The sequence below is a fragment of the Vulpes vulpes genome, chromosome 14 (assembly GCF_048418805.1).
Source record: "Vulpes vulpes isolate BD-2025 chromosome 14, VulVul3, whole genome shotgun sequence".
NCBI classification, from domain to species: Eukaryota; Metazoa; Chordata; class Mammalia; order Carnivora; family Canidae; genus Vulpes; species Vulpes vulpes.
Genome location: NC_132793.1, coordinates 100,295,402 through 100,322,968, shown reverse-complemented (window position 1 = coordinate 100,322,968; position 27,567 = coordinate 100,295,402). Strand labels below are relative to the sequence as shown.

Sequence of the window (27,567 nt, the reverse complement as noted above, 5' to 3'; positions counted from 1 at the left end):
GGTTAGACATCCAAGATCAAGGCAACCACAGGACTGGTTTCTCCCGAGGCCTCTCTCCTTGGCTTGTAGATGGTTATCTTTTCCCTGTGTCTTCACATCATCTTCCCTCTGTAACTCTCTGTGTCCAAAATTCCTCTTCATATAAGGACAGCACTCACATTAGATTAGAGCCTCTGCTGAGGACTCATTTTACCTTACGTACCCTTTTTAAAAAAGATTTTATTTATTTATTCATGAGAGACACAGAGAGAGAGAGAGAGGCAGAGACACAGGCAGAGGGAGAAGCAGGCTCCATGCAGAGAGCCCGGCATGGGACTCGATCCTGGGACTCCAGGATCACGCCCTGGGCCAAAGGCAGATGCTCAACCACTGCGCCACCTGGGCTGCCCTGACATACCCTTTAAAGGCTTTATCTCTAAATAGTCACATTCTGAGGTCCTGGAGGATAGTATGTGAATTTGGAGGAACACAACTCAGCCCGTAACACTGTTTTACAGATGTCCAGCAGAGGCCTGAGAGCAACTGTCGCCTAGAATCAGGTTAGGATTCCCCATTCTGTCCTCCTCTCTCTGCTTCCTACACCCTCAACCAGGCCACCATGGGCCTGCCCAAAGAGGAAGAGGATGGTGGCAAGGATAGTCCCCAGTTTACTTCCCTACCAATCTTCAGAGCTGATGGGACATGAGAGGTCAGGCAACGTACTATGCTGGGCACAGGCAGGAGGGGGAGATGGGCAGAACCTTTTAAATTTTTCTGTGTGTAGGAATCACAGGGGTCGGGGCGGGGGGGATGCAGGGGAGGGTCCTTGTTAACACACAGATTCTGATTTAGCCTGTCTGGGGAAGAGTCTGGGACTCTGCATTTCTAACAAGCTCCCAAACAATGCTGATACTCTTGGTCTACAAGCCACACTTCAATGAGTATCAATGTTTTGACCAGCACTGTCCATTAGAAATACAACGGAAGTCATTAATTTAGAAAAATGTTAAATTTTCTAATAACCACATAAAAAAAAGGAAAAAGAAACAAAATTAATATATTTTCAACCCAATATATCCAAAGCACTACCACTTCAGAATGCTAAGTCATGTAAAAATCCTTAATAAGAAATTTTTTTGCTGGGGTGCATGGGTGGCTCAATTGGTTAAGCCTCTGACTCTTGATTTTGGCTCAGGTCATGATCCCACAGTCTTGAGATAAAGTCCTGAGTTGGGTTCTGTGCTTAGCAGAGAGTTTGCTTAAGATTCTCTCTCCCTCTGCCCTCCCCCTGCTTGTGCACACATACTCTCTCCCACTCTTTCTCTAAAATAAATAAATAAAAATCCAAAAAAAAATCATGCCCTTTTTTGGTACTCAGTTTTCAAAATCCAGTAGATATTTTATATTTACAGCACACCTTATGTTGAACTTTTTATCAGAAATAGCTGATCACAGTATTTATATAGTTAAAAAAGTATGATCATACACCTAAGTTATTCCAAACGTACTTAGCAATTTTCCAACAACTGGACCTAGTACCAACTTTTTAATTTAAATTTAAGTTCACTAAGATTGTAATTTAGTTCTTTGGCGCCATTTTCTAATTTCAGATGCTAAATTCCTACATGCAGCTAGTGGCTTCAGTATTGGATAATGCTCCCCCCAGGGAGCAGAATGATAGAAATGAGGGGTTCCCCAGCTCCAGGAAGGACTGGGAGGGAAACAGCCCAGAAAGTGAGACAGCACCCCAAGCAGAAGCCCAGGGAAGGGGCTGTCACAAGGAAAGAGCTCAAGGTATAAGTATAGCTGCATCCTAAGATCCAAGCCCAGGCATTGTGGCCTGCTCTAGAGGAAGGGGTCTAGAGAGACAAGTGGGAGTCAGGCACTGCTCCCAGGGGCTGCCCCTCAGTGACACTCTCATAAGCCCCAGGACGTCTGGAGAGGGCACAGGAGAGTGAAGGGATACCAAACCCATCCAAGTAGGAATGGGTTGAAAACTAAGAACTATTTCTGGGGAAAACCAAAAAGCATTTCTGGGAATGGATTCTGGAAAACATCCTGTGCACAGAATCTTGACCCTGTCCCAGATGCCCCCAGGAGGCAAAATCAGGACCAAGGGTGACATTAGAGAAGGCTGCCTGGGGGTCAGACCAAGGATGAGTTTTAACACAAGGAGGGTTGTCCAGTAGTAAAAACAGGGAGCTCCCTGCCCTTGGAATCCCAGAGGAAGAATACCCTAAAGTAATCATCTCACATCCTCCCCGACCCTGAGCAGAGAAATACCAAAGCAGAGACTGGGAAGTCACTTGCTGAGGGGCAGTAGAGGGGTTTCTTGTTTTACAGAGGGTTGGGTTGAGGGTTGGATAACATGGGTCCCCTCCACCCAGATGTATGTTGATTGTGTATTTGGAGTAACTGCCAGCATTCATCAGGCGCTAAGCTAAGCTCTTTCATCCTTACTAAAGCCATGAGCCTGTCTTCTTATTATCCCTACTTCTCAGAGAAGGAAACAGTCAGGGTGTTGAAGTTAATTCTCACAGCTAGAAGGTGCTGGAGTTAGGACTTGAAAGTGGGCAGTCTGATTCCCCAGCAGAAGGGTGGCCTAGAAGGTGGCTTGTCTTGTCTTGCCCTCTTCCCACTCTGCCTTAACCAACTGGCCCCACTCACTGTGGAAGTGACACCTACCACAACATCGGAAGAGTGACAGGCTACCACAGCTGCCACTGCATCCACAATCACATTTAAAATTTCCCTCCATCTCTTGCATGTCTTACCCTGGGATGTGCTTTCTCAGACCCTTCCCCCACCCCCCCCCTGCCCCCCCCACCCCCCAATGAGAGAGAGAGCAAGGAGGAGGAAATGCGACTGGCCCAGATCCCACCCCCACTGCTGGGCTTCCACATGGCTGAGCAGGAACTTGGGAGCAGAAGTACACAAAGGAGGGCTTTGAGGTGGCTGCAGCCAGGCCCAGGCTGATCCCCTCTCCCCCCTGGTGCTTCACTTGCCCCAATCTGGGTCTCCCTGTAAGCCTGATTTAACAGGAAATTGTGGGCCTTGAGAACTTCCTTGTGACATACTAATCCCAGCCTGCTGATCGGACCACGCCCCCAGTGGAGGCAACCTCCAGGCTCCCCAACAAGGAGGAGGAGGAGGAGGACACAGGCACCAGGTAGCCCTAAGGAGGAGCTGGGAGGTAAGTCAGTGGCAGGGGTCTGGCTGGGCCAGGGAGCCCAGGACTGGGGTGAGGAGTTGGGGGTGGGGAGACCACATACCAGGCTGCCTGTAAAACTGAAACCAACTGGCCATTCTCCAAGTTGTGCTAGATCAACCCTGATGGCAGGTTTAGCAAATAAAAAATATGGGACACCCAGTTCAATGTGAATTTCAGATGAATAAAGACTTCTTTTAGTGTAAGTATGTCCCAAATGTCTCATGGGACATACTTATACTTCCAAGGTTTTTGTTGTTCATCTGAAATGGATGTGGGATGGGGGCTTTCTGTATTTTATTGGGCATCCTTAGATGGCACGGAACAGCCTCAGTATGCAATGGGGGGGGTGAATGTTTTTTCACTGTATACGGTTCATAAATCAGTATTTTAAAAACTCAAAATTAATTAGATTGGGCATATTTTAAAAAGAGCTGCTGTACTGATTTTAACCATCTATTTTGTCCTAATGATCGCCTTAACTGGCTGAGGGTGTCTAGCCACTATCTCTCTCATCTAAGCTCCTCAAGACAATTATATCAGCTTTTCCATTCCTGTTCCAGCAAAACCCAAGTAAGAGAGGCCACATCAGTATTGCAGTCCATCTCTGCATCCACACATTTGGAAAACTTCCTGCCAGCCAGAGAGAAAGCTTAGGTTTGGTTCCTGTTGGTGGGTTCCCTGCCCTGGCTGGGTCTAGGGAGTGGGAGAGGCAGGGAATTAGGAATCCTCAGATATTCCCTGGGATCCTCCAAGTGTCTCTGGGCACACTAGGGTAATGATCAATCTGATGCTAAGAAAGGGAAGGGAAATCATGTTTTAGAGCAAAACACTGAGCTAGGTACCTTATAAAAATGGTAGGATCTTCATTACAACTTTATTTGGTAGGTACAGTTTTTATGGCCAATTCTGAGGCTCAGGATGGTTAAATAACTTGCCTAAGGTCATACAGGTGGTAAATGACAATTCTCAGTTAAAACCCAGGTTTCTCTGACCCTAAAGGGTTTTCTGCAACACCCATTTCCCTAGGGAGTTTGTCTGGAGAGGTCTTGGCTCTAACTGTCAAAGTGGTGGTTCAAGTCCCAACTTTGCTGCTCATCAACAGTGAATAGGTGACAGAACTGACACCAGTGGAAACCTGGTCAGAGACAGGAGCAGGGTGGTGATGGCCCCTTAAAAGGGATGTTTAGGCAAGAGAGGGAAAAAAATCTGGAAACAGGAGAGCTGTCTCCAAAATTACACAGTGGGTTGAGCAGGTTGTCATGTGGGCAATTTGTTCTGGTGGCCAAGCGTTGCTCCTGTGCACAGTATTTAATTTAACCTTCATTACCCTCCTTCCACCTCCCTTTTACAGGGGACAACCAAGACTCAGGTTAAATTACATAGCTTGCAAGTGGAAGAGACAGAATTTGAAACAGGTCCAACTTATGCCACAAAGGGCTGGATCTCAGTGCTGATGGAAGTCACAGCCTGGGCTCAAGGCCTGATCCTTGGCTATTTCTGGTTGTGTGACAGTGGACAACTCACTTATTCTCCCTGGGACTTGCTTCTTGCTATGTAATATGGGAAGAATAATGCCAGCTCTGGCTCTGAGATATGGATTTTAAAATACCCAGTACATCACAAAGCACAGAACACACACTCAGTAATCTGTTTATGTGACTAGTCATCACCCCTCCTGAGAATGAATGCACTGGAGAAGGGGCCATCCACTAGGCTGGGAAGTTTCTGAGATCCCCCTTTGGGAAAGAGAAGGAAGGCCACAGACAGGAGGAGGGGGATTGCCTTACGCTGCAGTGATCATGTAACTTCAGAATAGAGGCCAAAGCTAGTTTTTCCCTGGTTGGACCAACTCACCTTAAGAGCAAAGGTTTGCAGTATTTTTGTGTGTATTCCTTCTCAAAGGAGTGTTTCCCAAAGTGTAGCCCAAGGATCATTTTCTTCAGGGCCATCTGGGGGTCCTGCTTTAAAATACAGATCCCTGGGCCCCAGTTCAGACCTCCTGACTTAGAGTCACAAGGTGCAGGCCCAGGCACCCGCATTTCTACCAGATTCCTCGGGTGATTCTCATGAACTCAAAAGTTTGAGATCTACTGTTCTGAGACAATAATGGAATGGTCTGTCCAGACCACTGCAGCCTTGACTTCTTGCCCTAGGGAGGAGGCTGCCTGGAGAGGCCAGGACAAAAGTGGGGCCCTTCTTTTTCTGAGGACTCTGAGTCTCCCAGAGGCAGCATGTCAGAAGGCGTGAGTATCCCTGTGCCTTGGTCTCCCCTCCATCTATCTTCCCACCCTCCCTACCTCCCCTTTCTCTATTGTTTGGTCCACTCAGGGTTATGTGCACCCATTCATACAACCTTTCTGTGGTCCATGACCCCACCCAAAGGGAGAAGGCTTAACAGTGACCTTGCACAAAAGTACTAATTTAAGGTCTGAGCAGGCCCATTTAACTGGATTGATGGGGGCTCTCCCTCCTTCTTCTTGACTTCTCCCTGCCTAGGTGGGCACATTCCGTGTGGTCCCTGAAGAGGAACAGGAGCTCCGTGCCCAGCTGGAGCGGCTTACAACCAAGGACCATGGGCCTGTCTTTGGCCCTTGCAGCCAGCTCCCTCGTCATACCTTACAGAAGGTGAGGTGGCCCATGGTGTGGGGAGGGGTGGCTAGGGCAGGCTAACAAGGGGGGAATGTTGATAGCATCCTCTCTCCTGTAGGACGGGTTCAGCCCCAGTGCTCTAGGCTATCCTAGACCTAATGGACTGGCTTGTTCTAGGGGCCATCCTGTAGGTCAGGGCCATAACCTCCTGGGCTGACCAGACATCCAGGCCAGCCTAATCCAAGACTACAGCACCAACAGAGTCCCTTGTTATCAATGCCAGGATGTAGGGCCTCTGGACAAGGGCTCATCCTAGATTCAAATATGGGGAACATTGGTTTGCAAGTGGCCCAGGGGAACAGGAATCCAGCTGCTGCCCTCATTGGATAGGCAAGAGGCCGAGTTCTAGAATCAGACCTAACTTTCAACTTGCTGTATGACCATGAACAGGTTGCTTTTCCTCTCTGGGTCTTGCCTAATGTACCTCTGAAAGAAGGTTGTTGCACAAGCTCAGAGAGGATCAGACTGTGCTCTGTGGAAATTGGCAGAGCTATCTCAGGGCTTAGCTGAGCCTGGGCTTTTAGGTTCCATCTCTGCTAACCTATGCATCTCAAGGGAAAAGTGCTGAGTTCTCCCAGACCTGAGTCCCCCTCCTTTGCCTTCTCCCCTTTCATGCTGCCCAAGGACAGAGCTGCCTGAGGCCTGTGGAAGGGTTCTTCAGGCCCAGCCAAGGGAAGGAATATGAGGCTCTAGGGCAGGGGTGGGTGGCAGACTACTGTCTTTGGGGGTATCTTTGTTTTTGAAAAGATCAGAATCAAGCCTGGGAAGCTGCAGAAAGAAGTGATTGAAAGTCCAACCTGAGTGTGAGCCTTAGCTCTGCCCCTTCCTGCCTGGGTCACCTTCCCCGCTATGTGTCTCAGTCTGCTCACCCTGAGAAATGCGACGTAAATAAGCACTTTATGGTGATAGGTTGTGGCCTGCGGTATTTAAAAGCCTTAGCAGAGGGCTATGTAAGGGCTCCAGGAAGTGGAGGCTATTGTCGTTGGAAACGTTTACACCTTTGGTGGTCTCTGGCCAACAAACCCAGGATGGGCAGTTTGACCCAATTTTCTGCAAATGTAACTGGTGGCCTGAGGTGCTGCCAGTGCAGATGCTGCTCTTGGGGGCCAAGGAGCGATGGCCCCAGAGGCAACCTTCCACCCCGTGGCCAGCCAGCCTGTACGTCTTGCTCTGCACCCGTGCACCTGCCAGTGACTTGCTGCCTCCATCCCACCCTGTTCCAGGCCAAGGACGAGCTGAACGAGAGGGAGGAGACCCGGGAGGAGGTGGTGCGAGAGCTGCAGGAGCTGGTGCAGGCGCAGGCTGCCACCGGGCAGGAGCTGGCCAGGGCGGTGGCCGAGAGGGTGCAGGGAAGGGACAGTGCCTTCTTCCTGCGCTTCATCCGCGCGCGGAAGTTCCATGTGGGGCGTGCCTACGAGCTGCTTCGAGGTGAGGCTGGCACTGGAGGGATAGCCTCCTGGAGGTTGGAGGGCGGGCGCAGAGGTGGTGGGAATGGCGTTGACTCTCACCCAGGCACTGAACAGACTGTCCCCTCCATTCCTGCTCATTCCCTGCCCTGTGAGAGTCACTTTCTCTGAGCCTCCCTATCCCTACCCGAAACATGGATTGTGAACTAAACAGCCTCCCACATTCCTAGAGGTCTGGCTCCCTTCTATCTCCTGGTCCTAGAGAGCAGTCCCCACCCCGCTCCTGCCCAGCCTAGGCTTTGGCTGGAGTGCTGCAGGAAAGGCAGTGTGTGCCCAAGGCCCTGCGGGTACCTAAAACCTCATGCAGAGTGGGACTGGAGATGGTGCCAGCCCTGGGAAGGAGCCCTGAGGACAGATTTGCCCAGGCCCTGCTGTCTGGCTGAAGACAAGTTTCCTGAGGAAATCCAATCCTTGGTGCCTTGGTGCCGGGGTGAGAGAAGGGGTGTCCGAACAGGTCTTCCACAGCCTAACAATTCTCCTTTTCTTACTTCTTCCTTCCTTCCCCAAATGTTAATTCACAGCCAACCTGTGCTAACCACTCTTAGGTCAAAGGATGCAGCAGAGAGCAAAGCAGACAAGAACTGTCTGCCTTCATGGACTTCATGCACTAACGGCAGAAATAATAAACCAGAGAAATAAAATACAATTACATAGACTGGTAGTAAGAAAGGGACACCTGCGTGACTCAGTGGTTGAGCATTCAGCTCAGGTTGTGATCCTGGGGTCCTGGGATCAAGTCCCGCATCAGGCTACCTGCGGGGAGCCTGCTTCTCCCTCTGCCTAGGTCTCTGCCTCTTTCTGTCTCTCCTGAATAAATAAATAAAATCTTAATAAAAAAAAAGGAAGGATAACAAGGAAAAATAAAGGAGGTGGATGTAAGGAACTGAGAGGTTGGAGTTTTAGGTAAAGTGGCCATGAAGGCTCTCATGCAGAGGGAACTTCTGAAGAAAAATGCAAAGGAAATGAGGTATCTTGAGGGAAGAGCAGTAGGGCAGAGGGAATAGCAAGGTGATGGGGGTATACCTAGAGTGCAGTAGGAACAGTGAGGAGGTCAGTGGCATTTCCTAGGCAAAGGCTCCCCGAACACCTGTCCTGGGCCTGGTTCCTTTAGAGTTCAAGGGTAGAGAGGGAGCAGACTTGTTCAGGATGGATAAGGGTGGGTTTGTAGGTGATAGAAGTGCTTCTGGAATCAGGAAGGGCCTTTGTGTTCTGCTTCGAGTTGGGGTTTTATCTTGGGGTCTTCTCACCGCTACTCAGTTAATCCTGTGCCCACCTGGGGAGCCTGTGCCTCTGTCTGTGGGCAAGAGAAAATAACAAGTAATAATCATCCTTAGACTTAGGATTACATTTCCTGCATGCACAATTTACAAATGATGTTCATACCTAGAATCTCATTGATTACTGCAGCAATTTGGTGATATAGGCCAATAGTATCCTCCTGTGTTTGAGAAGTGACAAGGGGCTCAGAGAGGTTGCGTATCCTGCTCAGTCACGATACATAGGACGCATGTGGAGGAGCCAGGCAGGAGTCCAGGTCTCTGGAAGTTCGCCCTGTGCCACCCCCAGATGGGCTGGCTCCCTGAGGGGTTCCTCTGCCTTCCTCCTGCCAGGCTACGTGAACTTCCGGCTGCAGTACCCAGAGCTCTTCGACAGCCTGTCCCTGGAGGCTGTCCGTTGCACCGTCGAGGCCGGCTATCCTGGGGTCCTCCCCAGTCGGGACAAGTATGGCCGAGTGGTCATGCTCTTCAACATCGAGAACTGGGACTCCGAAGAAATCACCTTCGATGAGGTCAGTTGGGGCTGACCTTCCCAGGCAGGGAGTTCCTAGGGTGAGCCATGGTGGCCAGAAGACCCAGCAGCTTCACAGGGGGGCCACTGGCCCATTCCTCGTTGCTCCCTGGTACCCCGGCCAGGTGGAAGTGAGGTGTGGGTCAGTCCTGCCAGTGCTGAAAGCTGAGAGTGACACAGAGCCCGGGGATTAATAGACGGTGGGTTGGGAGAGATTCTGGAAAGCCAAAGTTTCAACCCATTAAGCAGCCTGAGTTCTCTGTATATATTTATTTATTTGACCATATGACTTTTTTCTTTTTTTTTTGTCATGTTATTTTTTTTCTTCATGGTAAGTATACTCTTTAATCCCCATCACTTATTTACCCTCTCCCCTCTGGTGACCATCAGTATGTTCTCTATAGTTAAGAGTCTGTTTCTTGGTTTGCCTCTCTCTCTCTTTTCTCTCTTTAGCTCATTTATTTCTTAAATTCCACATATGAGTAAAATCATATGGTATTTGTCTTTCTCTGACAGATTTACTTCATTTAGCATTATACTCTGTAGCTCCATCCATGCCACTGCAAATTTCATTCTTTTTTATGGCTCAATAATATTCCACTATGTATCTCCGTATCTTCTTTATCTATTTGTGTATTGTTGGACACTTGGGCTGCTTCCCTGGTTGGCTATTGTAAACAATTCTGCAGTAAACATAGGGGTGCATGTATTCCTTTGAATTAGTGTTTTTGTATTTTTTGGTCTCTGCATTTAATTTTTAAAGAGATTTTATTTATTTATTTGAGAGAGAGAGAGAGAGAAAGAAAGAAAGAGAGACAAAAGAGCACAAGCAGGGAGAAGGAGAAGCAGGCTCTTTGCTGAGCAGAGAGCCAGACACAGGGCTCGATCCCAGGACCCTGAGACCATGACCTGAGCCAAAGTCCATCTCTTCCCCCAATGACTTGAAATGCCATCTTTATCATAGTCTATATTTTCATATATATTTGGGTCTATTTCTGGATTTGTATTCTGTACCATTGGTCTCTGTCGATTCATGCTCCAATACCACACTGTTTCAATTACAGAGATTGTGTAGAATGTTTAATATATTAGGGTTAATTCTATTCTTATTATTCCGCTTTTTCAGGGCTTTTATAGCTATTTTTATTTGTCCACTTTTTCCTATAGACTTTTATTTTCCCTATAGACTTGAGAATTAACTTGTCTAGCTCTAGGAGAAATGTATTTTTATTGGGAACACACTGGGGGGAGGTTAGCATCTTCACGAATGCAATACCTGTGGCCAGCCATATTGTCCACAGATGAGGGGTGCAGTCCCTTTTATGAGCCTACTTTTGAACTTTTATTTTTTTATTTTATTATTTTTAAAATTAAATATTTGTTTAGGTAATGTCTGCACCCAATGTGGGGCTCAAAGTCATGATCCTAAGATTAAGAATTGCATGCTCTATGCGCTGAGTCAGTCGGTGCCCCCTACTTTTAAATTTTTAGAAGCCTTTAAAATTTTCTTCACAAACATTATGCATATTTCTCCTTAAGTTTGTCTTAAGTGTAGCTGTAAATGGGGTTTTCTCTACCATTGTATCACCTGATTGGTTATTGTTGGTATATATGAAAATTATTGTTTTTGAATATTGATTTAATATCCTGAATTATTTTGTTATTTATGTTAGTTTTATAGTAGATTCTCTTGGGTTTTCCAAGAATGCTAACATATTATATAAATATAAAAGGCAATTTTTCTTTTCCTTTTCTACTTATGCCCTTAATTAAAAAAAAAAACAAAACAAAAAACTTGGTTGCATTGGCTAATATCTCCAAGAGAGAGTTAAATGGTCCTGGAGCTAGCCAACATCCTATGGTGTTTTACACTAAGATACTGGCGTTAGGACTGAGGGGTGTGTGTGCATGCATGTGTGTGTTTGTGGAAGAGACTTAACAATATTTTTTCTTGGGGTACCCGCCTGGCTTAGTTGGAGCATGCACCTCTTGGTCTCAGGGTTGTGAATTCGAGCCCCACATTGGGTGTAGAGATTACCTAAAACTAAAATCTTTAAAAAAAGAAACAAAACCTTTTTTTTTAAAAAAAAAAAAAATTAGGCTCCATGCACAGTGTGGAGCCCAATGCAGGGCTTGAACTCATGATCCTGAGATCCAGTCCCAAGCTAAGATCAAGAGTCACACACTTAACCAGCTGAGCCACCCCCAAAAATAAAATCTTAAAAAGAGATTATTTAAAAATATATTTTGGGGGTACCTGGGTGGCTCAGTGGTTGAGTGTCTGCCTTTGGCCCAGGGCATGATCCTGGGATCCTGGGATTGAATCCTGCATCAGGCTTCTCAAAGGGAGCCTGCTTCTCCTTCTGCCTATGTCTCTGCTTCTCTCTCTCTGTCTCTCATGAGTAAATAAATAAAATCTTAAAAAAAATATTTTTCTTATTACATTAGAAATGTAATTAGAAAATGCTCATTAGAAAATGCAAAAAATCATAAATTAAAAATCATCTACAATTCTACTACCCAGAGATTTCTACCACTGACATCCTTCCGATCCACTTTTTTTAAAGAAACATGCACATACATGCACACTACACATACTTTTTCTTATAAAAATGGAATCATATCCTACCATAGTATATCATGAATAAATATTTTCCTGTATCATTGTATAGATATCACTTTAACTGTTCCAGAATATTCCACAGCATGAATGTACCATAATTTCACCAGTCCCTTATTGTTGAGCATTTAGGTTGCTTCTAACATTTCTACTATTATAAGGGTACAGGGATAAACACCCCAGCTTCTAGCCATGGATATGACACTCAAGGTTATTTTCTTGGGGCACATCCACAGAGGTGGAATGTCCCAGTTTAAGGAGTGTGACAAGTTTCCTCCAGTAAGGGATGTACTAGTTAGCTCTTCCCTCAATTATCTTGGCATGTTGAGTCTTACAACCTGTTCACTCTGTATCCAAGATCTTGCAGGCATATTGCTTCATCCTGGAGAAGCTACTAGAGAATGAGGAAACTCAAATTAATGGCTTCTGCATTATTGAGAACTTTAAGGGCTTTACCATGCAGCAGGCTGCTGGACTTCGGGCTTCCGATCTCAGGAAGATGGTGGACATGCTCCAGGTGAGGCCTTAGCACTCAGCTCTCTGTAGGAGCCTCTCACAGATCAGGAGGCTGGGAAGCTGGGCCCAGGTTCCCGGCTTAATGGTGCGGGCAGTGACCCGAGAAGCAGACCGCCGGGCACCATAATGAGCAAACCACAAACACTTGCGTGGTGATCGACAGCGTGCCAAGCATTCGTATTCATTCTTTAATTCCTTGAGAGCAGACCCTCCCCTCTTCCCTGATTCACTTTACAAACCTTGGCTCAAACGGTGGCTCAGAGAGTTGAGTGACTTCTCAAGGTCATAAAACTCTAAAGTGGCAGAGGTCAGACTTGAACCTGCCTACACCTTTTTTTTTTTTTTCTGCCTACACCTTTTGACCTGGAATCCTCTTCTCTTTGATGTGAATTTGTCTCAAGAAAGGGATTATAACTAACGTCCCTGACTCACTCCTGCATATACTGATGTGTCAGAAAGCCTTCTGAAATCTGCTTTAAGTATACCTGGGAAAGGAGTGTGAGATGGGTGTCATGAAGGGATATTGGAGGACAGTGATGTGTGACAGTAGTGTCCCTGGGTTCTATAATAATTGTAAGTCCAGTCAGCAGGCAAGTTGGTTTGAAAAAGCTCCATCACCTAAAAACCAAGCAAGGCTCCCATTTCATTTCCTCACTGTACTTAATCGCAAGGTGTTAGGCATCGGCAGGGAGAGGGTTGGGCTGCTTGGCCCCTGGGGCTTCCTCCCTGCAGTTTGGAGCCTTGGTGAAGCCAGAGCTCCCCAGTTGCTGGCCCAGGGATGGAACTCCTAGTGGGCTATCCTTTGGGGCAACCATGTTAGGAGACAAGTGTGTCCTGGAGCCGTGGGGAGAGGCAATGGGGGTGTGAATGGGAGCCTCTGAACCCACAGGGGCCACAGGGTGGGGCACTCTCTGTCCCTGTAGGATTCCTTCCCAGCGCGGTTCAAAGCCATCCACTTCATCCACCAACCATGGTACTTCACCACCACCTACAACATGGTCAAGCCCCTCCTGAAGAACAAGCTGCTCCAAAGAGTGAGTGCATGGCCACACCTGGAGGGTGCTCAGTGCTTATCTGGCCAGTGGGGGCATGGGAGCGTGTAAGAGGAAAGAGTTCGTGAGACAAGGAGGGGATGATGGTGAAAGGAGGAAGGGACCTCACTCAGGCCCTCCTCGGGCTCTGTCCATGGTTCTGAGCTGAGTGACAGCACAACATGGAGGACGGTGGAGATGGACACCACCAGGCAGATATGGCATGCTGTGGCCTTCCCCTCCGTCCCTCCTCCTCAGGGCACCTCCCACTCAGCTCTGTCTCCCTGGCTTCCTTCCCTGCAGGTCTTTGTCCATGGAGATGACCTCTCTGGCTTCTTCCAGGAGATTGATGAAGACATACTGCCCGCTGACTTTGGGGGCACACTGCCCAAATATGATGGCAAGGTGGTTGCTGAGCAGCTCTTTGGTCCCCGGGCCCAAGCCGAGAACACAGCCTTCTGAGGGTGTCTCCTGCCATCACCCTGTAGTTAGCATCTCTAGGCTCTCCTCAGTCATCCTGGACCAGAAGTTGGGAAAAGGACTGCCTAAGGTGGCTGTGGCCCCCCTGAACGTCCCTACACTTGGATGAGTTCAGGTGTCCCTCTCCTCCCAAGTCAGTGAAACAGGGGGAGTTTTCTTGAACAAGAATAATTGGGGGCAGTTATATTCCTACTGCCTCGAGGTTTAGGACAGTGACTTGTGTGTGGGATTGAGTTTCAAAGACTGTCATCTTTTCGATTTCCTCTCTAGCAGTTTTAGCTCTTAGGGTCTGTGAAAACAGGCAAAGAGATTGATTTAAAGGTCTCTTCCCTGCCAAAATAAAATACAATAAAATCCAATAAAAGGATAAAAGAGAGTGGCTACAAAATGATCTGGCAAACACAATAATTTTGGTGGCCAGCAGGCAGGGGAGGGCTTTCTCACGTGGCATTCTGGGCGGGAGTGGCCTCGAAATGGCTCCATTTTGGGGTGGCCTGTCTTCTCAGTTGGGCGCAGTGTGATTTGTACAGTGATGGCCAGGGGCTTGGACCCATTCCTAGGGTGGCAGCTGTGTCCCCTCCTACCTGGGGTCTTTCCACTTAGGTGTGACAGATGACATCTCCTAGCCTTCTCATCCTACTGTCAGCCAGGGAAAGTTTTGTCTTCAGTCTTTACAGTGATAAAAGTTGACTTTCCAGCTGTACATATTTCTTTTTTTTAAATTTTATTTACTCATGAGAGACACACAGAGAGAGGCAGAGATATAGGCAGAGGGAGAAGCTCCCTACAGGAACCCTGGGAACATGACCTGAGCCAAAGGCAGATGCTGAGCCACCCAGGCCTCCCTGAGCATGCTCCTGTTGGTGAGACTCCTCTCAGAGGCCTCTGGGTGCTGAGCATCCCTCTCCCTCCTGGAGAAAGGTTGGCTGGGCTCGTGGGCATTGCCAGGGACTTCTCCCAAGATCCTCCACTGCCTTGCCCATCTGGGGGCACACACTTGTTCCTATAGCCTGGCTAGTGTGGTGGTTGAGGGTCGGATGGCCTGGCTACACCCATCCAGATACCTCAGTGATCATCCTAGGTGGGTGTGAAGCACCCTTGATATTGCATCTACTTTTTGTGGCAGGACCTTCAGCTATTTTCCTGGGCTGTAGATTCAATCAGACACCATCTGTTTTCACTCCTTCAGATATTTTTCTGATTCACTCAGAGTCCTCGTATCTGGTTTCCAGTATAGGTATGTGTGTGTACACGTGAGTGTGAGTGTACACACAGGTGCATTTATTTCTTATATCCTTTCTTTCATTTCTAGGGTTTGCAGTGTATGCTCATCATCCAGGTAGCTGCCTTCTTAATAATGACCACAGTTGACAGTCCATGGTCATCAATGATATTTACATAGGGCTTCCGAGCTGGAGGAGGAATCGAAGCAAATTATCGTGGGTGGAGGGGTGGGAGGCTTGACAGTGAGGATTTCCCTCAAACTCTTTCTTCAAACCCCTTTGAAAGTGAGGGTCCCCCTTTCCAAATCAAATCTTACGTGGAACTCTTGTATTTAAGCCTAAGAGTGAAGCTACTCTGGTTGTGCCCCAGGGCATCTCCTAGAATATCTGGAGCTAAGAAGATACTTCAAGTATGAGGGCATGAACCACCATGCAGTTGTGCCAAGGGGTCAGGTGATCAGAGAATGGAGACTTGCACTGGCCGGGATGGGGAGCACAGGTGACCCTACGGTCAAGGTGTTGGTAGACTGGGGATGGGCTATACTTCTAATTGTCTTGTATAAAGAGTTGCATCCCAAATCTAAGGGAAATAGAGGCTGATCCCTCTTGAAAGACTTGTCTTTCCAGTCATCCCTAATTGCCAGGAGCCCTTGTAAATGCAGCCCAGGCCCATCCTCTGATTGATGGAGGCTCTAATTTACTAATGAGATCAGGATGTGGAGAAAACTGCAGGCAGATGCTGACCAGGATGCTCTTGCGGAAGCTTTGCCTCTCAGATGCCAAAGGGATGCTGAGGTCTCCCCTACAGTCAGTGGGGCTAGAGCTTCAGCTCAGGGTGAGGGTCTGGCAAGAAAGCCCAGGGGCTTTCTGAGGAAGAGGGTGTGGGGTTGGGACCCAGGGAGTCAGCTCCGATTGTGGGATGGCATTGCCCTCTGCTGGTCATGCCCTGATACTGCCCCTCCAGGCACAGAGACAACACCCGCAGGAAAGAGGTGGGGAGATGGGTCAGACCTTGTCCGGAAAGGTAGTGCCACCTTTGGGAGAATGTGTTTGAAGACCTTGAATGTTAATATTAAAATCAGTCAGGACACCTGGGTGGCTCAGTGGTTGAGCGTCTGTCTTCAGTTCGGGGTGTGATCCCGGGGTCCTGGGATCGAGTCCCACACTGGGCTCCCCACAGGGAGTCTGCTTCTCCCTCTGCCTGTGTCTCTGCTTCTCATTCTGTGTGTCTCAGGAATTAAGAAAAAAAAATCTTAAAAAAAATCAGCAATTCTCAGCCTCACAAAAGGTGACCAGTGCCATGTTAATGAGAGAAGAGGGACAATAAAATACTCCTTTGAAAGCCACCAAGTATGGGAAGAGGGACAACGAAACATGAGTTTTATGATAGCTGTCTGCTGCCCTGAGTGGCTTTCTTGCTGGAGACATTTGGGATGAGGTGAGGATTCGGCCACATAGAAGTAATTTGAACAAAGTGATGGTTTGCAAAGTCACAAAGATGAATTTCTGCCATCCTCATGTGGACCTTTGGGGAATATTGTCAGCTAGCAGATAAAGGCAATTGGTTATCAAGGTGTGGATGGAGGTATCAGTAGTGCAATGGGCCACCAGCTTCAGAGAGCCTTGAACGAGACTGGCCACACTGCACAGGATGCTGGAGGAGTCTAATGCTACCTGTTTGTCTGCATAACTTCCTGGAAGAGGAAGCCAGGGTCTTAAGCCAGCTAGGAAAGGGCTGAAGTCACCAGAGGGGGTGAACTGGACCATCTTTCAATCCCAATTACCATGGTGGGAGTAGCTCTGATATTGGCTCCAGTGCAGGGTCTGGAAGCTCACAGGATCCCCAGGAACCTCACTACTTACCATGAGGTCCCAGGATGGTGGTGTCTGGCCCACTTGGGAGCTTGCTAGCAGTGCAGAGTCTTAGGCCCCACCTCAGATCTGCCAAATTAGACTCTTTATTTTAAAGAGATCCCTGCAGGCTGGAATTCCCTGGGGAGCTTTAACACTGCGAGGGCTGGGCCCCATCCTCAGAGACCCTGATGTACTTGGTCTGTGTGGCCTGGGCATCAACATCTCTCTAAGCTTCCCAGGTGGCTCAAATATGCACTGCTGCAAGTCCTGTGTGTTGACATAGGGAGGAAGTGAGGATGTGGAGGAAGCCACTCAGGCACGTTTTAATATCTAAGGATTTAAAAAGCAAACTTTGCACTTGGCTCTTTTCCCTGAGCAGAGAGGACAGAGAAGCAGGGCTGCAAAAGCCGCTGTGGGAATGCAGCAGCTGATGCTGGCTATCTGTCCCAGAATGAGAACAATTTCCTCCTTGGGGGCTGTGCCCAGAAGTTGCCCTGGCTTCAGGCAGGAAATGTGTAGGTGGGTATACTTGATTCCTGAAGGTGACCATATTAAGGAAGGAAAAGACTGGGATCGGGGCTTGATGATGCACACACGTGGCTGGCCAGCACTGCCAAGCCCGGGAGTGTTTTTGAAAACCATATCCAAGCCCACTCAGCTCTCCCGTGGGCCCAGCAGTTAAGACATCCCAGTTGGAGCCACACATTCTTTTCTTCTGGTTTCTACACTGTCCCAGGAGGTGATTTATGAGTGGGAACCAAGCAGATGAAGCCAAAACCACTGCCCAAAATAACACTAGCATGTTGAAAAATATTCTTGTATTTGAGCCTCTCAATATCCAGAGATAGGCATTCTTCTTAAAATTATTCCCTTCTTACAGGTGAAAAACAACCCCCCCACCTCAAACCCCGAGGTTAAATCTAGCTCAGGGTCAGAGAGCTGGGAAATGGCTAGGATGGGACCTTAACCAACAACTTTGGCTCTAAACCCATCTGGCCCCATCACTACTCATGCTTTGCATCAGATGTTTATTTCTGGAGATGGGGGAGGTGTGGGTAGGAAGGGGAAGAGGAACAATGAAATCAGAACTTCATTTATTCCAGATCCGTTTTACCAACCATCATCAGATAAAGGAGGAGGTAACCTTAAGAGGAAGCCATACAGTCTTTGCTAGAGATGCTGGGCATTTATAAATGGGATAGAGGGCATGGATAAAAAGGAAGTTTCTGGGTGCGAGTAGCCACAAGGAGAGGGGGGTTTAACTTATTTCTTTTGAGGAGAGATTGAGGAGTTCAAGGCCAAACTGCCTATAATGCAGTTTGGTCCCTACTCCCCCATAGTGCCAGAGCAGAGGGGCCTGTTGATGAAAAGTATAATAACAAATAGCACCATTGGGATGGTGAGTGATTCTATTTTTTTAAATGTTATTTATTTATTTATTTTAATTTTTATTTATTTATGATAGTCAGAGAGAGAGAGAGAGAGGCAGAGATATAGGCAGAGGGAGAAGCAGGCTCCATGCACCAGGAGCCCGAAGTGGGATTCGATCCCCAGTCTCCAGGATCACGCCCTGGGCCAAAGGCAGGCGCCAAACCGCTGCACCACCCAGGGATCCCTGGTGAGTGATTCTAAATGTTACGGAGCACAGATGTACAGGGTTGCCTCAGGAGATGCTCAGCTTTGTGCTGACCACCTTGGCAAGCTGCTGTCGTCAACCAACCCAACACCCTGGACCTGAAATCTCTTCCATCTGGCACTTTTCATAGGTAGTCTTCTTTACAGGTTGGTTTTCTTGGATCAAAAGAATCTGGCTATTTGGTGGGGGAAAGGAATTGGGGGAGCTTGCTTACCAGAGAGGGATGCACTGTGAAATTTGATTTTGGGCATTCTTAGGTCACGTTAATGCACATCCTCCAAAACGAACACTGCCTACTCCACCTAACTTGACAGAGGTTTTACACAGCCCAGGAGGGAAGAAAACTGAGTGCAGGGGTGGGAGAGCATGGGCAGTACACCTCTCCTGGTGGGGCCAGTCCCGAAGACCCTCAGCTTGGATTCAGACAGATACAAAGGAGAAGAAACCACCACCAACAATCAATCAACCCAAGATACTCCTTTTTAAAAAGATTTATTTATTTGAGGGGTGCCTGGGTGGCTCAGTCGGTTGTCTGCCTTCAGCTTGGATTGTGATCCCAGGGTTCTGGGATCACGTCAGGCGGTCTGCTCAGTGGGGAGACTGTTTCTCCCTTTCCTTTTGCCTCTCCCCTTGCTTGTGCTCTCTCATGGTCTCTTCTCTTTCAAATAAATATATAAGATCTTAAAAAAAAAGATGTATTTATTTGAGAGTGAGTGAGTGAGAGAGAACATGGAGAGGGGGAGAGGGAGAAGCAGACTCCCTGCTGAGCAAAGAGCAGGATGCGGAACACAATCCCAGAACTCTGGGATCACGATCTGAGCCAAAGGCTTCACTGACTGAACCACCCAGGCACCCCCAATCCAATATAATCTTGATTTGGGTCATGTTCACTCAGTCTTTTCAAAGAACATCCTTAGGAAAGCATCCAAATCACGCATGGCAACTACCATTTACATCTGGCCTTACATTTTATCTCTAAGGTTCGCTTTGGAGAGCAAGTAACTCCAGTGCTGGTATCTCATGCCCAGGCTTTCTTGCCTGGAGACGTTGGGTCTGTGAAGACACCTGTGGGCTGGTCATTTCTTTGGCTGGGACAAAATCACTTGTGATAAGAACTTGGTGTTTTGCCTTCTTCCTTTTTTTTTTTTTTCTTAAAGATTTTAGTTATTTATTCATGAGAGACAGAGAAAGACAGAGACACAGAGACACAGAGACACAGGCAGAGGGAGAAGCAGGCTCCATGCAGGGAGCCCGATGTGGACTCAATCCCGGGTCTTCAGGATCAGGCCCTGGACCAAAGGCAGGCGCTAAACTGCTGAGCCACCCTGGCTGCCCTGCCTTCTTCCTTTGAGCTCACATTTGGTGCAGGCATAGGAAGACAGAAACTCCCACTGTACAAAGGACACGTGGCCACGCCACATTTTTAGCCTTTTATTTTTTTTTTTAAGTAAAGAAATTCCATGAATCAAAGATAATAAAATTACAGTTTTTGTTTGTAATGATCTTCATTTACCACCACACAGAATCAAAATAGAGCCAAAAGTAGTATGAGAATGTAACATGATCAAGGACACTGTTGTTTTGTATAATTTCTTAATAAAGGTAAATATCCTCATATTTAGAAAAAATTGCATTGCTAGTTGCAAATCTTAAATGCCTCTGTGCTGGAGGATCCTGTATTTCCCCCCCCCAAAATCCAGCAGCACGGAGGCTTTCAGAACACAAACTCAAAAACACATGATTTTCAGGGCAGCGTTGTATGTTTCAGAAAAATCAAAACAAAATCAAACAAAACAAACAAAAATTAGGAATGTGAAAGTGATGGTTCTTAAAAATCAATCTGGAAGCAGATCTGCACAGAAGAACGTGGTTGAGAGAGTCCAACCAGGAAAAGGAGAAATGGAACCGGCTCCCCATGCCGCCCCCCAGCCCTGGTGTTGCTAAGGCAGCTGCAGTGGCAGAAGTCAAAAGCTCAGGTACAGTGAAGGTCTTCCTGAGGCAGTGGGAGAGACCCAGATCATCTGGAACTGGTGTGGAGAGGCGACAGGATTCTACATGGACTTGTGCTTTAGGAAAACTGAAGAGGCCAAGAAAAAAAGCCAGACAAGACCTAAGTCCTACACTCAGATAGACCAGGTCCCCGGGAACAGTCTGCGAGAGAAGTGGCTGGCGCTGGACCCAGGAGGTCAGCAGTTATTCATTTATTCTCAGTGACTGGGGACTCCCCAACATGGGTGGTCAGGAGGGAGCATGCCCATTGAGATGAAGGCTATTTCTGCAGGTGCTAGAGGTGAACTGTCCCCAGTTTATGGCGATAGATTTCTTGGCTAGTGGGGACAGGAATGGGGAGAAGGTAGGTCCTAGATTTTATTACCAATCAACCAGAGTTAAAGTAGAAGACTTAACCCACCAGTTAGAAATGGACTCCAGCTTGTTCATTAGAGATACATGAACGCTCTCCCCACATACATGCCAGGAAAGACAGTTCAGAGTGGCAGGGGGAGGCTGAGTCTTCCAGAAGGGACAGCTGTCTACTGTCTGGGAGGCTGAGAATGGCTGGTGTGCTGGACTTTGCAGCCTGCTTCCAAGGGCCATCTGGGGATGACTCCCAGGGTGCAGTACCTAGAGGCAGCAGCAGTGAGGCAGGGAGAGGGAGCAACTTTTGTTCTGGATAGCCTTCCAGTTCTCACTGCCAGCAGGGGCCAGTTCTCCTTCCCTCAGCTTCAAGTACAATTTGGCAAAATCAATCCCAGTTTATGAAGAAGTGGGTTCCTTCCTTCTGCTTAGATAACAGAGGGAGGAAAAAAAATCCTTCTCCTTGACTGCTAGGCCTCTAAATGCCACAGACACACCACATTTTGTGGCTTTTTGAAGCATCCAAATAATTTGAAGTGGCTTTGAACAACAGAGCAAGGCTGAGAAGGGAGAGAGAGGCATCAGGGGATGAGACATTTGGCCAGTTCTAAGTCGAGGGGTGAGGGTGCCTAATAGAATGAGGCACACACAGGCCACAAGAAGAGATTCTCTGGCTTTGCTGCGGCTTTGCTTTAAACTTCCACAGCTTTTGAAGTCTGGTGCCACAATATTGTTGGAATACCAGAGGATATGCTATAAGTGAGGCTTTCTGGGCACAGTGAACAATTCCAGATGATGCTGTGTGTGGTGCTGCAGTGAGAAATGCTCTTTAATAACTCTCCTGTCCTGCCTGGAGGACAAAGCCCTGAGTTCTTTTGACTCCATGTGACGTTTCAGGGATCCTGACTTGAGCTCTAAGAATTGATGCTGCAGGAAAAGAAAAGCCTCTCACATCTCAGACATCTGCTTGCCTGGCAAACATAAACAAGAACACAAGCCTTGTTTCCCTGGAGCTGGCCAAAGTGATCTCAAAGTCACACAGTTACAAAGAAAGCTCTCATTCAGATGCCAGGCATATAAGCTCAGCGATCCAGAAAGCTCAGCTTTAATGAAGACTTGTAGTTTCAGAATGAAAGGCTGGGCGGTAAGGATTTCTGCCCTGGGAAATATGACTATGAATCTCAATGCTCTGCCTGAGTCACACAAAAAGTTGGGACATTCGCCTTGTTCCCAATGTTCAGCACCTGTCCCAGTCATAAGACCACCCTTGGGACAGTGAGGATATTGAGAGGACAATGGAAATTCTAAAGAGAAGTCAGTCAGAGATACAGGGCTTTGGGCAATATCGTGGATCTTCACTAGCAAAGACTTAGTGCCGAAGCTCCCTCGTCTCCAAGTCCCCCCAAGATGAGGCTGGAGCCTTGCTTGACACAGCCACTGCCACTCGCAAGGGCTGTGGAAGGCAGTGGGGAGTGCTTGGGCAAATGATGTGTAAATAGATTAGTGGTCTTCGAGGTGGCCTAAGGTGAGGGCACTGGGGCTCAGAGAAGTGGATTGCCTGCAATCCAACCTGAATTAGAGACAATTGGGATGAGAACCCAGGTCTCTTGAACCCTGGTTCCATAACATTAGCTCAAGAAAGGAACGCTCCTCTTTCAGGTCTATTTCCCCTATATGGTATGTCACAGGGTCCCCTGCAAGGGTATAAAGCTGCAGAGGGGTTCAAAGAATCTAGCGACAACAAACAACATTCTGCTTTCCTTGTGCTCTGGAATCACTGGTGCAAACTCGCAGCAGGGAAAAGAGGAGCTTTTCCTGAAGTCTGCTAAACTTCCTTCTAACAAAATGTACCAAGGAAACTTGACATCATTTTCTAGGTGATCTTAAGTTGACTGGAATCCTTTACTCATTAGCTGTCTTCAAATTGTTTCAGAGGCAGGGAGCATTGCCAGAAGAAATATGGGTGCTTTTCCTCCTTGGTTTTTAATGTGTTATCCCTGCGATAGGATTGTCTAGGTCTATGCAACTTGTATCTGTAATTCTGATTTTAGGATGTTCAAATGCTCTTTGAAAATTCGGCCCTGTGTTAGGCCAGACAGGACCTTCATAGCAAGAAGAGCACTCCCGTTGTCATCAGAACTGAATGACTTCAGGAAGAAAAGCAAAGAAAGCTGGAGGAAGGAAAAAGCTGACCTACATATAAAATGCTGCTCCCGTTTATTAGGCAGGTTTGCATCTCTGTAAATTCAATGCCTCTGTGCTCTCATTCAGGGACAAACAAGAATTTTCCTGTAAGACTGCTGCGGTCACATTCTCATTTCCATGCCGAGAGCCTGAAGCCTGAACAAAGGACTTCAGTTGATTTCATTGAGCCAAAATGGAATGTGAGTGCCATTCAGAGTCCACACACTAGAAAGATTTCAGCTGGGAAGCTGCCCCCACAGGCCTGTGGGGTAAATCCCGGTTGGTCGTGTGGCGACAAAGGCCAGGCCCCACGCCCTGCCTCACCACCACCAGCACCACCATCACCAGCACTTCTGGTCCCTTGCCAGGTCCCTTGCCAGCCCCCCTGGTGTGGGACAACAGGACTGTCTTTCCTCTTGCTGAATGGAGCTGGCACCTGGCTACTACTTTGCCAGAATGGGTCAAGAGATGTGACCTAAGGCAAAGGAAAAGGCACCTTTTGCTTCCTGGAATGGTGATTTGGCCCCACTCAGTTATCGCTTCGTTTACCTACTTTCACACAAAGGGTCTTGAGAAACAAAGGCAGTAGCAGGAAGCAGGACTATGAATCTTCTAGGTTACAGCTGTGTTACTGGGTGGAGGGAAAAGCAACAGAGGAGAGGGACCAGCTTCCAAATTGAGGGAGTAGATGATAAAGTGCCAATGTGTGCTAAAAGAACATGGGAAAGGAAATGTACTAGAAAAATACCAGTTGGGGGCGGGGGGGGGGGCATGTCACTATAATGAATTTGGTGTGTGTGAGGAATTACAACAAAGCAATGTGGAGACCACAGAAATCTCAATCTTTTGAGACAGTGGCTGTTCTTGATATTAGGATGATTTGGTGATTGTCAGAAAACTTCAGGTTACAGACGTTATCGTCAGAGTCACGTGGACTGACACCCAAACAATATCCACCTGCGGCTATGAGGAGTCTATCCAGGCCCTCATAGGGCTCCCTTTACCCCTGAAACATCCACACACACCCACTATTTATAATCCTGTCCTGGAGCAAAGGAGATGAAGCAAGGACATTAAAAAAAAAAAAAAAAAAGTGTATCCAGGCAATTTTACTTAGAGTTCAGTTTAGTTCCAGATAGCAACTGCTTTTCAAAGTGCAGGGTTTTTTAGATATTCAAGTACCACAGGACTGGGAAAAAGGAGTACTTGAAACCTTGAGTGACATTTTCATTTGAAAAGACACACTTTGGAAAGATCCATCCACCAGACTATAAATATGGGCTATTAAATTAAAAATCTGGTTTCAAAATAACACCCTTTTCTATTGGAAAGATCTTTCTCCAAACTCGGATCCAGCTTTTGAATGGTTTGGGCACCAAAAGCCAGAGCTAGAAAGACTTGGGTTAAAAAAGTAAAATTACCATTAAATGTTTAAAACAAACACCTCTTTATATGAAAATGAGGGACAGAAAAAAAAAGAAGGCAAACAATGACATCCACAGGTGTAGACAAGGAGAATCACTTCCCTGGAGGGATGTTCTCTCAAACCTCAGCAAGCTGAGTTTGTCATGGATCTTTAGAACTGGCAGTGGTCTCGGCAATCCACCTGGTCCAAGTCCCCTGTTTTACAGGTGAAGAGACTATAAAGTTCAGAGGGACCTTTCCAGGGTCATACAGCCAGGGAAAAGCAGAGTCTGGCGTAGCCCAAACTCTTCACTGCCCACCAGGCCCTCTCCTGAGACATCACACTGTGACCACGCAGGGGCAGTTGGACGTGATAGGCGCCACCGCTTTTGGAGGCCCCTGGGAACTAAGAGCCACATCTACCTATAAATTTCCATAAAATTAGCTACCAAGATGTTTCTAATTTAAAGGCCCTGCAAAAAAAAAGTGTTTCCCAATTTTGCCTGGTGATGAGGATCACCGGGGGCACTTGTCAAAAATTAAAATCTCCAGACCCCTTCCCAGACCCACTGAATCGGCCTCTTCCAGGGAAGGGACCTGGGAGGCTGAATTTTTAACCAGTGCCCCAGATAACCCTCATCATTGGCAAAGGTGTGGGGAGACTGTCTTAGAAGATTGTAAGGGAGAAACCTGGCTCATGACTCAAGAAACTTGGCCATGTAAGGAGCTACACTGCAGCGTGGGAGGCCCAGGTGATTAGGCTCCCAGGCTGACCAGCCTCTTCAGTGTTGGCTTATGTTGACAAGGGCTTTCCAGGGCCTACGTAAGGACACACACGACCACCACAAAATAGCACACAGCCTTCACTGCTCTTGGGGGCCAGCCTTTTGATTGGCAAAGCAAAACTGCTGTTCAGACACATTTTTAATAGGGAAACTAGATGTAATTGGCTGAAAAGCAATCAAATGCTGAAAGTGGACAGGAGGGTGAGGATCCTGTCGCTTGTCACCGTGGATAACAATGCAATGGCAAAAACCAGTAACTAAGCACAAAAATAGCCTGGAGCTCCCAGGGACAGCAGCCTACTCCAGCATGGGTATGCCAGCATGGGTGGTCCCCATGGACGGTGTGAGGTCAGATCCAGGTCACTGAGGGAGACAGGGACCTGAAACAGCCAGTGAGGGACGCGGATTCCAGGGGAGGCTGCTGGACCGCGCCGGAGTCTGGGAGGCCTCACTCTGGGTCGGCCTCCACCTGCTCTGTGTCAGAGCACTGTGACTTGTTGCGCTCCCACTGGCAAATGGCGTTGGCGTACTCCACCACCAGCTTATCCATCCACGTCAGGGGCTCGGGGAACAGCACGGAACCCTCAAAGAAGCCCAGGTGGCCCCCGTGCAGAGGCAGCACAAACATGACGTTCTCCCGTTTCTCTGCAGGGAAAAGGCAGCTCAGTGAATCACTGTCTGGTCAGCTCCATGGCAGGCGGTGCCAAAGCAAGCTGGCCAAGGTGGCCCAGGCTTTCCCCACAGGTAAAGGTCACCAAGAGAGCATTTGACTTCTACGCATCCTTCGTCCTTCACCAGAGCAGGAGGGAGATTAGGTGGGCTGGGCAAGGCTGTGGGATCTAGCAGGTATTGGAACAGCAGCTTGGCTTGGGGGTGGAATGAGCACCAGCTAAAGAAATACTTTGAAATCTAAGTGGTTCTCAAATTTGGATGTGTGTGTGTGTGTGTGTGTGTGTGTGAGAAAGAAAGAGAGAGAGAGAGAGAGAGAGAGAGAGAGAGAGAGAGAACGAACCCAGGCACTGGTATTGCTAAAGCTTACCACATCATTTGATTATATAGCCAGATGTTTCCCAAATTTCACCATGCCTCCAAATCATTGTGATATCAGCTTAAAAAGCAGATCCTGCTCTAACAGGCCCAGATGAGGAGCTGAGATTTTGCATTCCTAACAAGCTCCCAGGTGATGCCAGTGCTAAGGGTGGGGACCAGGCTTTGAGTAGGGATTCTTCACATTTATGCTATTATTTACTAGGGAACAAGTTCAATTCAGTGGAATCAATGTTTTTTCATTACACTTATTTATTTTTTTTAAAGATTTATTTATCTGTGAGAGACATACACAGTGAAAGAGAGGCAGAGACATAAGCAGAGGGAGAGGGGAGAGGCAGGGTCCCTGTAGGGAGCCCCATATGGGACTTGATCCGGGATCCCAGGATCACACCCTGAGCCGAAGGCAGATGCCCAACCACTGAGCCACCCAGGCGTCCCTAGACATTTATCTTTTAAGACTAAACCAGAACTTGGGTGCCTGGGTGGCTCAGTGGTTGAGCATCTGCCTTTTGCTCAGGTCAGGATCCTAGGGTCCTGAGATGATGTCCCACATTGGGCTCCTTGCAGGGAGTCTGCTTCTCCCTCTGCCTATGTCTTTGTGTCTCTCATAAATAAATAAAATCTTAAAAGTTAAAAAAAAAAAGACTAAACCAGAACTTAAAGCCACAGGTTGTGTGGAAGATGCTCAGTGACATATACGAAATGGCCATGCTGAGCACCGCTGACCTGAAGCCTGGTTTCATGAGTCCCGGGTGGGTCAGCCCTGCATGCTCTAGGAGAAGGCATTGCTGGAGATGTGGCCAAGGGGCAGCTGTGTGCAGCCAGGGACTGCAGGACATGTCTGTCTTCCCAGGGGACACACCGAGAGGGGCCTGGCTGCTCCGGGCCTCGGAGGGATGGTTCTGGCTCTGTGGGGCTCTTTTCTTGTCTGACCCCTTTTATTATTCCTTTTCAGTTATTTCATAAATTCTGCGTGACAGCATGAGAGCTCTAGCTGTTGCCTTGGACACCAGAAGGAAGCAGCACTGTTGCTCTCACTGCTGCATGTGGCTGAGCGAGTTGCTTTTGTGCAGGGAGCCTATGGCTCGATAGCAGTTGGTGAGAGCCAACGTTTATCACCCAACACACCTGCATCACATGCAACTTCCAATCTGGGCAGGGCCCTGGCTAGGTCTCTGCCTGCCAGATTATTTACTTGTCTAGCCTGGGGTTGGAGACAATCAGACGTGCCCCCTGCTCTGGTTAATGCAGGATATTTACAAAAGAAATGTAACCACACAGGGCTACAGAGGGCGGGCAAATGGGCCCCTGGGATTGGAACTGCAGTGCAAAGTGG

At 47.8% G+C, this 27,567-nt stretch overlaps 2 protein-coding genes across 5 annotated transcripts in view; one reads left to right on the top strand and one right to left on the bottom strand.

The window, feature by feature from the left end:
- Window positions 1-2,842: 2,842 nt before the first annotated feature.
- Window positions 2,843-14,128, top strand: RLBP1 (retinaldehyde binding protein 1). Its single transcript, XM_026003201.2, has 8 exons — window positions 2,843-3,172; window positions 5,344-5,433; window positions 5,687-5,815; window positions 7,063-7,267; window positions 8,916-9,094; window positions 12,072-12,230; window positions 13,153-13,263; window positions 13,564-14,128. The coding sequence occupies exons 2-8, from the start codon at window positions 5,422-5,424 to the stop codon at window positions 13,720-13,722; spliced, it is 954 nt and encodes a 317-aa protein (XP_025858986.1). The 5' UTR covers window positions 2,843-3,172; window positions 5,344-5,421; the 3' UTR covers window positions 13,723-14,128.
- A 5,743-nt stretch (window positions 14,129-19,871) lies between these two features.
- ABHD2 (abhydrolase domain containing 2, acylglycerol lipase) overlaps window positions 19,872-27,567 on the bottom strand; it is a 102,049-nt gene continuing 94,353 nt past the window's right edge. For all 4 annotated transcript variants that reach the window (XM_026001104.2, XM_026001094.2, XM_072737301.1 and 1 more), the window contains exon 11: window positions 19,872-25,826. In XM_026001104.2, the coding sequence (XP_025856889.1) occupies window positions 25,630-25,826 (197 nt within the window). In that variant the 3' untranslated portion in view covers window positions 19,872-25,629. The remainder of the gene's footprint in view (window positions 25,827-27,567) is intronic.

Bases quoted from the DNA above. Each gene is read 5' to 3' on its own strand.
- RLBP1 (XM_026003201.2), top strand. The intron at 5,816-7,062 runs GTGAGGTGGCCC...ACCCTGTTCCAG, and splicing joins CTCGTCATACCTTACAGAAG to GCCAAGGACGAGCTGAACGA. The intron at 12,231-13,152 runs GTGAGGCCTTAG...CTGTCCCTGTAG, and splicing joins AGATGGTGGACATGCTCCAG to GATTCCTTCCCAGCGCGGTT.